The sequence below is a fragment of the Bos javanicus genome, chromosome 2, assembly GCF_032452875.1.
Source record: "Bos javanicus breed banteng chromosome 2, ARS-OSU_banteng_1.0, whole genome shotgun sequence".
NCBI classification, from domain to species: Eukaryota; Metazoa; Chordata; class Mammalia; order Artiodactyla; family Bovidae; genus Bos; species Bos javanicus.
The window spans coordinates 23539334-23553267 of NC_083869.1; the positions used below are offsets into that span (position 1 = coordinate 23539334).

Genomic DNA, 13934 nt, shown 5'->3' on the forward strand with positions numbered 1-13934 from the left:
AAAAAAGATAAATTATGAAAATCATCCAGTGTGAGTTATCCTGAAAAAAATCATAAACTTCTATTTTTATCTTCTATGTGGCATTCTGAACAGTAAAATCAAAGTATTTACCACATTGAAGATTTTAGAAAAAGGAGCTGACATTAAAATAAAAATACAAAACTAATTCTATGAGGTGCTGATTAAAAGGGCTTTAAGACCCCGTTTTAAATTAAGTGTAGCATTGTCTAATAAAAAAGGCATAGATCAGTTGCAGTCAAGGGAACCAAATTTTCACTTGGATTCTGACACTAGACTGTCTACATTCTACTGAGCAAGTCATTAGCATTATTGCTTTATGGTAAATATGGTTTTTCCCTCTGGTTGAAGAGTAATTTTCTTGAAGGCGGAGATAATGCTCATCTATTTGCATTATACATTCATTCATTTAACAAATATTTGTTGAGCATACGCTGTGGGCAAAGCCATTTACTACGTTCTAGCAGAGGAAGGTGAGCAAGACTGGCATTGTCTCTGCTCTGGTGGAGCTTACAGTCTAGTGGTAAACAGAGTTAAGCAAACACCTATAATAAAGTGAGATAAGTTCTGTGATGAGAGGGATGGAGATTGCCATAGGACCAAACAGCAGTCTAAGAAGTCAAATTGTAAGGAGGTCAAAGTTCCCTGGAAGAAATGATGCTATGCTGAGACCTGAAGAACAAATCAGAGCTAACCAGAAAGAGAAGTGGGGGAGGAATGCTTGTTTTCCAAGCAGAAGAGTGAGCTTGTGAAAAAGGTCAGGAGCAGAGGAAGAGGTATGCAGTTTTGGAAAGGTCCAGGTCCGGAAGAGCCTTTGTGAGAAATGGAAAGCCAGTGAACAATGTTAAGCAGAGGAATGAAATGGTCAAATGTGCCCAGGGGGACAGAACGCAAGGAAGGAGATCACTGTGCAGGCAGGGTGAAGTCCAAGAGAGACGATGATGCCTGCACTGGGTCTATGACAAGGACAGGAGAGAAGCGGACCAAGTCAAGAAACAGGCTGGAAGCAGAATCAACTGGGCTTGGAGAATTGGCTATGGGGGAGGAAGAGGACTCGAAGAGGAAATAAAATAGAGGCAATGTGGCATAATGGTTATAACAGGAACTCAGCAATCAAACTGTAACTCCTTTTTTAAAATTTGATTATGGATTAGGCAACTGGTATTGTCACTCACTGAGAAGGGGAATGCAGGAATAATTTGTTAGGGGATAGGGAGAAGATGAAAAGATCAACTTGGACACAGCACATTTTAGGGTCATACAAAATACCTATGTGAGTATGTTCAATAAGCAGATGCACAGTTTTGAAGTTGAGATCTATTTGACAATGCGAAGATCAGTTAGGGCTTTTATGGGAGTGGGTGAATCAAATGTAAGAAGGGAGAAGGTCAAGGACAGAATCCTAAAGGAATGTTTCTAGCATTTCCTTGGTAAGCCACACAATGCCTTGAACACGGTATATTATCAGTACTTATTAGGTGTTACTAATGACCTTGACAAGTAGGGAAAATAATCTCTTCATGATCCAATACACAGAAATAGCCTGAGGTTAAATCTAATACTATATATAATAAGCTATACATTTTTCAAATATTTGTTAGTATTATATTCAGTTATTTTAAAAATACTTCTATCTTTTCATAAGATCAGCGTTTATTTAAAAATCTAACATCATAAAACTATATAACTTAGAAAATGAAAGTCCTACTGCTCTCTCTTGCCTCCCAAAATTGTTAAAAGTTAGCTCTATATTGTTTCAATGTGTATGTGTTTTACCATCAAGTAACTACACACTATAATTTCAAAAAATGCAAACATTCTCCATTGTTAGTTTCATAAAGACAGTTTGAATAATTTAACCATTATCTCATGGGATGTTTAAGATATACTAATAAACCATATTAAAAGGAGAGACATCAAACACTTATTTAGATTGAAATTCTGAGCAAGAATTGAAAATATACGAAGTTATAAACTCTGATACCTCCTACTAGATTCTAGATTTTTTTCCCAATGACTTCCTGTTGTGGATGCATGCTCAGTGACTCAGTTGTATCTGACTCTTTGCAATCCCATGGACTGTAGCCCACCAGGCTCCTCAGTCCATGGGATTATCCAGGCAAGAATACTAGAGTGGGTTGCCATTTCCTCCTCCCGGGGACATTCCCAATGCAGGGATCAAACCCATGTCTCTTGTGTCTCCCATAATGGCAGGCAGATTTTTGCTTTTTTAATCACTGAGCCACTTGGGAAGCCCAACAACTTCCTGTTAACCCATGTATGTTAAAAGTTTTTAGCTCTAAGAAACTTACGTCTAAGGAAAGCTAAAGGATAAGAGATGAAATCTAGAAAAGGGCAAGAACAGTGAGCCAGAGTCAACTTCAGGGTTGGGGTGGTGGTCCAACCTGAACTGCTGAGGACTGGCAGCTGCCAACAACTTCCCCACCTCCACCCCCACAAGCATCACGGTCCTGCGCAGCTGGTCAAACTCCTGAGTTCTCTTTCTCTACTGACCATGACTACTCATTCCAAGGATCACACTATTAGTATTTACCCATTTTAACTGCAATGATTTAAAGATTTTCTAAAAATAAATTGTTTTTAGAAGAATCACGTAGAAAACACGACAAATCGCTTAGAAAACAAATAAATAATTAAAGCATGCAAATGAATCGATACCAAGTTTTTTGGTTTTTTTTTTGAAGTAGCAAACTCTGATTCAAGCTTTCAGTGCTGGCTAGTTAAATAACACCACTGCCTTTCTCCATTAATTTTCAAGTGACGCAATGGAAGAAGCATTCAATTACCACTCCTACTTGAAGGTAACATCTAATCCTGAAAGTAATTTAAAAGTGCTCACTCTACAAATTATAAAATATAGGATCATAAATAAACTTTAAGAAGCAGAGAAGAAGAGAAAGAAGAAAAAGAAAGCTTTTACTTTCCAAGCCCTGCTGATCATTTTTGGGCACTCCTCCAGGTAATATGAGTGACATAAAAAATTTACACCAAATAATTCAAGAGTAACAAGAACGAAACTCAAAACTGCTAGTACAGAGTCATCTAAAAATAGAAGTTAGAAATACACTACCACTATGTGCTTGGATACAGCAGTACCTCTTCTAGAGAATATTCTAGATAAATAATTAGGGATGTGTTGAAAATTTTTGCTGAAAACTATTATGCTTAACATTTTTTTTTTTATCATAGAAAAAAAATGTAAACCCAAATGTCCACATTCTGTGCTACTTATATAGTGGAATTCTATGCAGCCCCTTGAAATAATGGGGAGGATTTTGAATTTATTAATAATGGAAAGATTTTCATGGTATTAGCTGTGAGTCAAAAAGCAGGTTACAAAAGATATGGAAAGCATGATGCTTATTTCTATACAAAGGTGCTATTTTATAATAGGTGAGATAAAAAGATATGACTACTTTACCATTTCTTGACTTGAGATCTCTGTGAATCACCTTGACAGGAGCCTCCATATGTAAATAGTGCATTCCTTTTCATACAAAAAGAAATATAATGAATATAATTATAATAGAAATATAGTTAATATGATTTTCAACATTACATCAGTATTACCTCTATTTTAAATATCAGTATTACTTTCCATATTTTTACAAGGGATTTAATAGCAAAAACTTAATCCATGTGCTCTATTCTTCCATGATAGATAAAACAGGGACAAGACATGCCTACACTAGGAAAATTCAAATAGTATGGAAAGTGTATGTGCTTTAATGTCATATAAGTCGGAATTAGTGAATAAAGTTAGCTTCTCACAGTATCCAATAGGACACCTTGATTTTCTGGAGTCTGCACAAAAATAAAACAGATCCCACTGAAAGAAATGATAAGGTGAAAGTGATAAGGTATTCCACCACCAGCTGCCTCCTAAATCAGCCACAGTTCTGACCACAAATTTCAGTTTTCATTTGCATGTCTGAAGTTACCCAGGGCAGCCTCATTCATTTTCTCAGTATTCACTCCGGTAAGACCCTGGGAGTGGAGGTGGGGTGCGGATGAGGAGACTGCTTGAATTCATTAGTTATGGTTGGTAAAGAATTTTGTAATCCTCAGACAGAAAAATACACAGTAGTTATAAAATATTTTATTCTTCTTGCAAAGACAAATCTTTGAGATAATCTATATTTCAATGTACTCTAAAATTCTTTACAACATATTGGAAATCAAGTTACTTCAGTAAATTGTATGTACATAAATTAAGCAGTTTTCTTATTTTGAATAAAACATTATATTTTAAAAGATACATATTTCACAGTTACTCCTTTAGTAATATTTGGTTCCTTCCCTGTATTTATATATAGTCTATCTAGAATAAAGAACAAAAACATTTTCTACTGAAATATTTCCTCTCTATTTCTTGTCTTTTCTAAACAATCAAAGAAATAGCTCTCTCACCTCAATCAAAACCATTCCTTTGGCTAATGAACTATCTGCTGAACACAGTTTAATAATGAGGCCTTGGTTCTTTTTTCAGTATATAAAATCTGTTATTTTCTACTTTCTAGTTATTATATATTGAAGAATCATGAAAGAACAAAGAAAAATTTCAAAAAATTTAAACTCTTGCCATTTAAAGTTATTACTGAAGAGTCAACAAAAGTATTAGCAATTCAAATATCTTAAATAAAATGTAACTGGAATAAAGGAAATCTTTCTTCTAATATTAAGTTCTACATATTCCAAGCTGTGAAAATTCAATAGCTACAACTTGGGTACTTTTAATAATTTTTATGACAGAATTTCATAGTTATTTCTCTCTTGCTTTAAGAATCCAATTCCTGAATAATTTTTCAGGTAGAAACTGTTTAATTACTACTAGAGGTAGAGCTACATCATTTCTACATTTGCTGACAATAAAGAACTTAAAAAAACACTCAAGCACAAAGGCTTAGAATATAGGGACTTTTCTTCCTCACTGTAGATATTGTGAAAAGAAGTACCATATTGTATTGAGCAAGCTCTTATCTGTGTATAACATATAGTATACATTTATAGAATATTTAGTGTACATGAACAGTTGTAATCACAATCATATAGAATTCTATTTAGTGTGTTTTGATAGTGCTATCTATAATTCTGCCATATTTTTATTGCAAGAAAACAGGAGGCCTGAAAAATATCTCTATCAATTTTAAAATTCAGGGTTTCCTAAAAAAGATTTCACAGGTGTCACTTTGGGAAGATTTGGAATCAATGACGATCATTTGGAGACTGGATCCAGGCTTGTTAGCTTTAATTGTTCCTTTTACCCATTGCTCGCTGACTTGCAGCAATTTTAGATATACTGGTCTGCCCTCCTTCCCTCTTCCCACCCAGAAAGAAGAGAGTCTGTTTTGCCTTTGAGAAGGTTTTCTCTTTCCAGTGATGTTAAGCAATGCCTATTTCAAAACTGCATGAATCAACTCTTATTTGAAATGAATTATTCATCCTCTGATTTCTCAACATCTTGTTGCTTCAGTGGCTTCAATCATGGTCAAACTAAAGGGCACAGCTGAATTCAAAACTGAATCAACAAAAATCAAGGCTTCCCTCTCCAAGTTCCACACATAGCTTTATCAGACAGGGTTGAAGTCATTCTGAAAGCATTAATTTCTTCTTTTTGTAGGCCATTTTAAATATTAAGAACTACCTGTATAGTTGTAAACAACTGTCTTCTCTGCTTCACACTTCTCACCTGAGGCTGAACACATTAGAACTTGCCTTTCAAATTAATTCAACAGCCACCAAAAAGTGATTTCTATTACTGTGTAGTTTTGGACACTCCCATCTTCTTCATCCCAGGTTTTCACCCCTATTTCCAGCTTGCTGTTTAGTCCTATTCCTTCTCTTCCTTTTCTTTCTGATACAGCCGGGACTCTTGAGAAACCCCAGGAATGACTGAGCTGATCTGGAGCCAAAGGACTTGCCCCACAGACAGGGACTGTTGCAGGGGAAGGGATCAGGAGGGATGAGGTTTACAGGCTAGGGGCCAGGGAAGCTAAACAGTGTGCACAGCAAGAAGCCAAGCAATGGTGTCAGTTGATTTGTTTGCTATCCATCCTAAGTGCCATTAAGTAATAAGACGGGTGTAATTGGCTGAGCACCCTAAATGCAAATGTCTGTAAGGTGAAGTGCTTTAAGTCAAGGGCTGCTTGTATATGTATTTACTTTCCTCTAAGAGTATTTCCACAATGCTTCAGGCGGTTTTCAATAACAGCACATTACCCAGCTTACAAACAGGTGGCCCCTGATATGCAGAGAAGTGGCTATGATGTTCCATGAAAATGTCTTGAAGAATGAGAAATTTTAAGACTGATTTGAGATGTCTCATGCATGAATACACAATTAAGTTAATTAACACAGCCAAAGCCTTAAGTACACCATCCTAAACATAGAGCTTATTATTCTTATAAGGTAATGAAGTATCACTCAAGCTGCAGCATTTTGCATGAAACTTTTTTTTTAAATTTCCACTTTCTCTATTTGAAGAATTTGGCAGGTGTTGATGAAACTTAAAACAGATAGGATAATTCCCCAAAGGAAAGACTATTATTTTTGGAAGTCTCTGTGTGACTTTCCAGTGAAAGCAAAGTATGAGTTGCTTTCCTTATTGAGTACTAAATATCCTTTTATTTGCTTTGTAAAGAGATACTTGTAGAGATTGGATTAGCAAAATGCAAAGGAGCTAATTGCCCCAGTAAAATTTGGACACACTTGCTTTCCAGGGGTTGCTAGAATACAAATGTAACCATCAGCATTCATTATTTAGATTAAGTTGTTTCCAAAGCAACTTTGACAGTTATAAATAAAACTCAGAAACATTCAGTTAGGAAAATGGAAAAAAGATAAAAATAAATGGAGTTTAAATTGCTTTAGAGAGCATTTGTCTATGAAGGAATTTATGAGGGAAAAAGAACTAGGCACCTTGTTTAGGGATTTTGTGTATTAAAAAATATTCCATTTCCAAGGGTGATTTTCAAGTTTACATTAAATATAAAATAAAATCTGAATTGCTTTTGCACTGAAGGCCAAATAAAACTTTTTGCAAGTGGTTACTATTTTTAGCATATTATTATATATACAAAAGAAGTAGAACTAATCCTACAATAAGTCACGTTTTCTGGATACTGCAGTCTGAGACTTAAAGAACAATAACAGAAATATGATCTTTCCATTTAATGTATTGAGCAAGCTGGTCTATTACAGTGTTAGAAAATGGGACAAAAATATCTGCCTTGGAGCCACTGATTTTGTTGAAACTTGGCTTTTGGTAAAGAAGTAAAGAAAGGAAAGAGAAAAAAGCAATGCAGCAGTGGAAAGGCAATGGCCTAAAATATTATGTGTACAGTAAGCTGCAGAATTCTTGCTACTTTTGTCTGAAAAAAAAAAAAATCTTAAGACAGAATAAGAAATCTTCCGACTTAAGTCACCATGTCAGGATCTCTCCAACTATGCTGTAGAATACATGAAACATTACCTTTGGCTACATCAGTGGCCCAGGTCATAATGTGATCCATATCCATTTCTTCACTTCTGTTACTGTTAATGTAATCATAGAGTGATCCCAGAGAAGCATATTCTGTTTTCAAAGGAAAGATAAGCATAGAATTAAAACCAAGACACAATTCACAAATAAGACTGCATGGTTTCATTGAGAAAATGTGTTAAAGAATTTAACAAAAGACATTAAAACTTATAAGAAAAAAACTGTTCTATGCTGTGGTTTCTCAAAATTAATGTCATCCTGGAAAGAAATCTGTCAAAGACAAGACCACTAACAGAATGGATAGAATGGATAATATCTTCAGCTGGTGATGAAATCTAAAGCCATTTGGATGGAATTCAGAAACACGAAGGTGTTGCAAGAATGCATTTGAAACAAAGGCAGGCATGAATATAGGTATTTCAAAAAATTGTGATTCTTAGGAGATAAATAAGGTTAAACACATAAGTCAGAGGGTTTATGTGACAATGTAAAAAATCTGTATTTGTTGCATCAGGATTTAGATGAGTCCTCAAATTTTAAGCTTTACAAAAGACCAAGAAAGTGAGAAAATTCCTTTAAAAATGGTTTTGAGATATAAATTACATATCATAAAATTCACCCACCATATGTGTACAATTTGATTTCTAGGAAACTTACAGATTTGTGCAATAACCACCACAACCCAGTTTTAACCTTTTCACCATCCCAAACAAGTCCCTTCCGCCCACTTAGTTACTCACCACTGTCAGCCCCAGCCCTGTGATTTATCTTTTCTCACTCTCAAATGTGCCTTTTCTAGACATTCCACATAATGGAATGAAACAATATATGGCCTTTATGTCTGACTTCTTTCTCTTCATATAATGTTTGCAAGACTCTCTTGTGTTGCAGCGTGTGTCAGTACTTCACTCCTTTTTATTCCTGAATAGTATTTCATTGCATTGATCTATCACATTCACTTTTTTCATTCACTGGGTTGATAGATATTTGCATGGTTCCTTTTCTAGATGTTATTTATCAGGTGGAGAAAATTCCCTTCTATTTTTAGCCTGCTGAGATTTCTTATTATAAATGGGTATTGTAGAATGTCAAATTGGTTTTTGTCTTTTATTCTATTATGGTGTTTTACATTAATTGATTTCAGATGTTAAATCAACCTTGCATTTCTGGGATAGATCCCATCTGGTTGTAATGTATAATCCTTTTTATTGGCGGATGGATTCAGTTTGCTAATATGCAGTGAAGGATTTTTTTTTTTTTTTAGTCAAGGATTTTTGCATCTATATTCAGGAGGGATGGTGGTCTGTAGTTTTCTTATTATGGTTCTGTCTGGCTTTGCTATTAGGATAATGCTGGCTGTATAGAATGAACTGGCAAGTGTTCCTTCTATTCTCAGAAACAGTATGGGAAGGACTGGTGTTACATTTCATATAGACTTCATCAATGAAATCACCTGGTTTTGGAAATTCATTATGGAAATATTTAAATTATGAATTCAAATTTCTTTACTTATAGTTTTGGTCAGATTTTTTGTTTCTTCTTGAGTCAGTTTTGAAAATTTTTATATTTTTAAAGATTTTTTCATTGCATCTAAATTGTCTAATTTGTTGCCATAAAGTTGGTCATAATATTCCCTTATAATCCTTTTAAATTTCTGTAGGGACCATAATGCTATCTTCATTTCTGAGTTTGCCAATTTGTATTTTCTTTTTTGTTGGTCAGTCCAGCTAAAGGTTTGTCAGTTTTACTGAGCTTTACAAAGACCAAGATTTTAGTTTCATGGACTCTCTCTATTATTTTTCTGTTTTCTATGTTGTTCTATTCTGCTCTAATCCTTATTATTTCCTTTCATTGCCTTGCTTTGGGCTAATTTTGTTCTTTTTGTAGTTTGTTAAGGTTAAAGCTTAATGATCAATTTCAGACCTTCTTTTTAAATGAAACATAGATGTGTTGTTGTTTAGTCGCTCAGTTGTGTCCAACTTTTGCAACTCCATGGACTACAGCACGCCAGGCTTCCCTGGCCTTCATCATTGCCCGGAGTTTGCTCAAACTCATGTCCATTGAGTCAATGATGCCATCCAACCATCTCATCCTCTGTCGTCCCCTTTTCCTCCTGCTCTCGATCTTCCTCAGCATCACGGTCTTCAGTGAGTCAGCTCTTCGCATCAGGCGGCCAAAGTACTGGAGACCCAGCTTCAGCATCAGTCTTTCCAATGAATATTCAGGGCTGATTTCCTTTAGGGTACTGGTTTGATCTCCTTGTTGTCCAAGGGACTCTCAAGAGTCTTCTCAACACCACAGTTCAAAAGCATCAATTCTTCGGCGCTCAGTCTTCTTTATGGTCCAACTCTCATATCCGTATGTGACTGCTGGAAAAACCATAGCTTTGACTATACAGACCTTTGGCAGCAAAGTGATGTCTCTGCTTTTTAATATGCTTATAAATTCCCTCCTAAGTATTACTTTGTCTTCCACCTATAATATTGATATGCTGCATTTTCATTTCCTCTCTGTTGAAAATATTTAAAAATCCATTGTGGTTTCTTGACTCATTGACTGTTTAGAAACGTGTTGTGTAATTTCCAAACATTTGGGAATTTTCCAGGTTTCTTTCTTGCACTGATTTTTTAATTCTATTGTGATTAAAGAACTCTTCAATCCTTTATTATAATTGGAGGATAATTACTTTACAATATTGTGATGGCTTTTGCCATGCATTAACATGAATCGGCCATAGGTATACGTGTGTCCCCCTATCCTGAACCCGCCTCCCACCTCCCTCCCCACCCCATCCCCCCAGGTTGTCACAGAGCACTGGCATTGGGTGCCCTGCTTCATGCATTGAACTTGAACTGGGCTTCCATTTTATTTAATTCTTTTTGATGTATTAAGATTTATTTCATGATTTAACTTATCATGCATGCTAAAGAATATGCCCTTGAGAAGAATATGCATTCTTTGTTGGGTGGTGTGTAGAGCTGGTTGAGAGTGTTTGTCAAGTCTTCTATATCCTTGCTGATTTTCTATCTAGTTATTCTATCAATTACTGAGAATGGGGATACTGAAACCCCTTTGTTGAACTGACTGGTTCTCTTTTACAGTCAGTTTTTGCTTCATGTACTTTGAGGACCTATTGTTAACTGTGTATACATTTACAATTGCTATATCTTCCTGATGTATTGATTCTTTTTATCATTATGAATGACTCAATTTATTTCTAGTAATATTTCTTAAGTTTATTTTGTTTGAAATTACTATAGTTACTCCAGTTCATGCTTATTGCTTGATCAGTAGTACAGAATTAAGACGTTTCCAAAAATCAAAGAATGATCAAAGATGATCCTCTATTGTACCTTTTCTTTTGACTCTGGAGATTCTAGTCATCCCATTATTTTGTAGATCTGGGAAAAAGATGTTCACTTCCCTTCCAAGGGAAATAAAATGGCAGCTACCTCTTGGACTCTGTGCTAAGTCTTACAAGTAGGTTTTAGAAAATCGTCTCTATGGTTAAGTTTCGGCAAACACACATGCACGGGTGCACGTATACACAGTCTCACCCAGAAATAATCAATTCTAGTCCCTTCACTCACGAAGAGAAAATTGAGACATAGATCATCAGGAACCCATCTATGGAGTTTTGGCAGAATCAAGACAAGACTTCATCTCTCAATTCCTATTCTGGTGCCCATTCCATTCCATCACTCTGCTAAATTATTCTTTTAAGTCCTCAGTATGAGTGACAACAGCTGCCTGATGCAACAACCTTTTTTATTAACAAGTACACTCAAGATGATTTGAATAGGTACAAGCTATTCAAGGTTTCCCCGTCAGGACTCCAACATCTGAGAAAGACAATGAGGTTCTAAAAAGAGGGAGCTAGCTGGACTGGGTGATCAAGTTTTCGTGCCTGCCTTACTTACAAGTCTGCCACACTAGTGTTCATTTCAAGAGGCAAGGCAAGTGCTATCATTCTCAACCCATTTGACCTTCCACACTTGACTCAGTCGCATATGTACTACCATCCTTCAGTTATCTGTGGGGGGTTGGTTGAGGATACTCAAGTCTCTTATGTAAAACGGAGCAATACATTCAATCTTCCACATCTATTGGATCTAAAGTGTGCTCATAGCCTTCCAGAACCTAGCTTACGTACAAGAAGAGGAGATTCTGTATAAAACCAATTGAGAAATTTACACCACTGTGGTCCTACCATTTAGTTGGGTAATCTTGGAAAAGTACCTAAGTTAGAGTTTCAGTTTCTTATGTGAAATAGGTTATTCTAAGTATTAGATAACATAATTTATAAGGAAGTACCTAATCCACTCCTTTTTATTGGGGGTATTTTGTTGTTATTTTAAGACAATATATAAAGACAATCCAAGTTCTTACCACTACAGTAGAAGAAAAGAGGGCTGGCTGATCTTTTAAGGTTTTCATGTTTGTTTTATTTTGGTCAAAGAACTGCCATGATAAAGAACTTGGGTCAAAGTTATGTACTGTAAAATTGAACACTATACTTATCATAGACCTGAAGCTGTTTATTGGATTATATAACTATGAGTATCAGTTCAGTTCAGTTCAGTTGCTCAGTCGTGTCTGACTCTTTGCGAACCCCTGAACCGCAGCACGCCAGGTCTCCCGGTCCATCACCAACTCCCGGAGTTCACTCAAACTCACGTCCATCGAGTCAGTGATGCCGTCCAGCCATCTCATCCTCTGTCATCCCCTTCTCCTCCTGCCCCCAATCCCTCCCAGCATCAGAGTCTTTTCCAATGAGTCAACTCTTTGCATGAGGTGGCCAAAGTATAAAGTAATATAAATAGGTGCCTTTCTGTATTTTTATATGGCAAAATTTTCTGTGTGCTCGATTTTGGAAAGGGTATTTCCATCAGTTATAAATGGCTGTTCCATATTATGCGATAATTTAGATCAAGGTCATTACTAACCCAGATGACCAAACCTGAAAAATATTATTCTCACATCAGAGACCTTGAAGAAAGAATGCTCTAATGGAATTAAAATGCCTTGTGAAGAATTACAACGTGAGTAGCTCAAGAAATCTTAATTTGTAAAAGGTCACAGAGTTACAAAAAACATCGCTCATTTCAACTAATTAAATGAAATTTTAGTTAAACGGCACCTTTAAATATTGGTATTGCAGCTGTGAGTGCATTTAAATAGCATTTACACAGATATAATTAGCACAATTAAACATGGGTAGAAGTGGAAACACCATTCTTAATTATATTGATATAATCAGTTTTATTAATGCTTTATAGCAACAAAAGTGACATCTGACAGTCGCACACAATTCATGTCAGAAGGTAATATTAGCATTTGAGCATATTAAAGAATTTAAAGCCAGGTAAATGGGGAAAGAAAAAAGTCAAATGGAGTTCCTACCTGTGACAATACCATAGTTGGGAGGTTCGAGAATTACTCCATAAAACTGGATGATGTTTCTGTGACTGAGGACGCTGAGTATTTCTGCCTATACAAAAATCAAATACAAAATTGCATAAAATTTCACATTTATGAAAGTCTCATAAAATAGATTTTATATTCAATTTTCTTTTACATACTTTACAAAGATGTGTATGTGTTCAACAAGCATGTGATACTAATAAAACAGTGTCTTTGACAGTCTTCTTGATAGATTAAGAATTTATATTGAAAGTTTCTTAAAAATTTTTTAAAGAAATGGGGTTGAACTGGCAGCAGCAGAAGTGCTTACTAGAAAGCCAACATGACTGACGGCAGAGGGGGATGATTAAAGAGGGGAGATGCCATATTTAAGTAAAGGCCTTCTTCCTTAAAGTCAAACAGATTTTTTTTTTTCTGCATAGTATCCCCACTGGCAGACTGCAACACGACTAAATTTCTATTGGTTGGAAGAACAGTTATGACAAAATTGGCTCAGACAGTAAAGAGTCTGCCTGCAATTCAGGAGACCTGGGTTTGATCCCTAGCCTGGGAAGATCCCCTGGAAAAGGGAATGGCTACCCATTCCAGTATTCTTACCCCTCTGTCCATGGGATTCTTCAGGCAAGAATACTGGACTTGGTTGCCATGCCCTCCTCCAGAGGATCTTCCCGACCCAGGAATTGAACCTACGTCTTTATGTCTCCCGCACTGGCAGGCAGGTTCGTTACTACTAGCACCACCTGGGACACCCAGGAGGAGATGATTTTTCATTAAAAATGTGTGAAACTTGCTTTGAAGGTAGTTTGAGTAGACAGAAAACAGAGGTTATGGGTTGACACAGGGTCAATATGGGAACAAGAGAAAGGAGCGTTATCAGTGACTGGATGAGACATTCATTTTATCAAGGTTGATTTGACAATTTGTTTTAGTAAGTGTTGAAGGGGTCTATAGAAATAATTCCTTAACAATTACTGAGTGTTCACTGTGTGTA

At 36.0% G+C, this 13934-nt stretch overlaps 1 protein-coding gene across 4 annotated transcripts in view; it reads right to left on the minus strand.

The window, feature by feature from the left end:
• Nucleotides 1-13934, minus strand: part of MAP3K20 (mitogen-activated protein kinase kinase kinase 20) — a 165914-nt gene that overhangs the window by 76827 nt on the left and 75153 nt on the right. For all 4 annotated transcript variants that reach the window (XM_061435194.1, XM_061435186.1, XM_061435189.1 and 1 more), the window contains exons 3-5: nt 12923-13010; nt 7511-7612; nt 3461-3526 (exon numbers count right to left, since the gene is read on the minus strand). In XM_061435194.1, coding sequence (XP_061291178.1) covers nt 3461-3526; nt 7511-7612; nt 12923-13010 — 256 coding nt within the window. The remainder of the gene's footprint in view (nt 1-3460; nt 3527-7510; nt 7613-12922; nt 13011-13934) is intronic.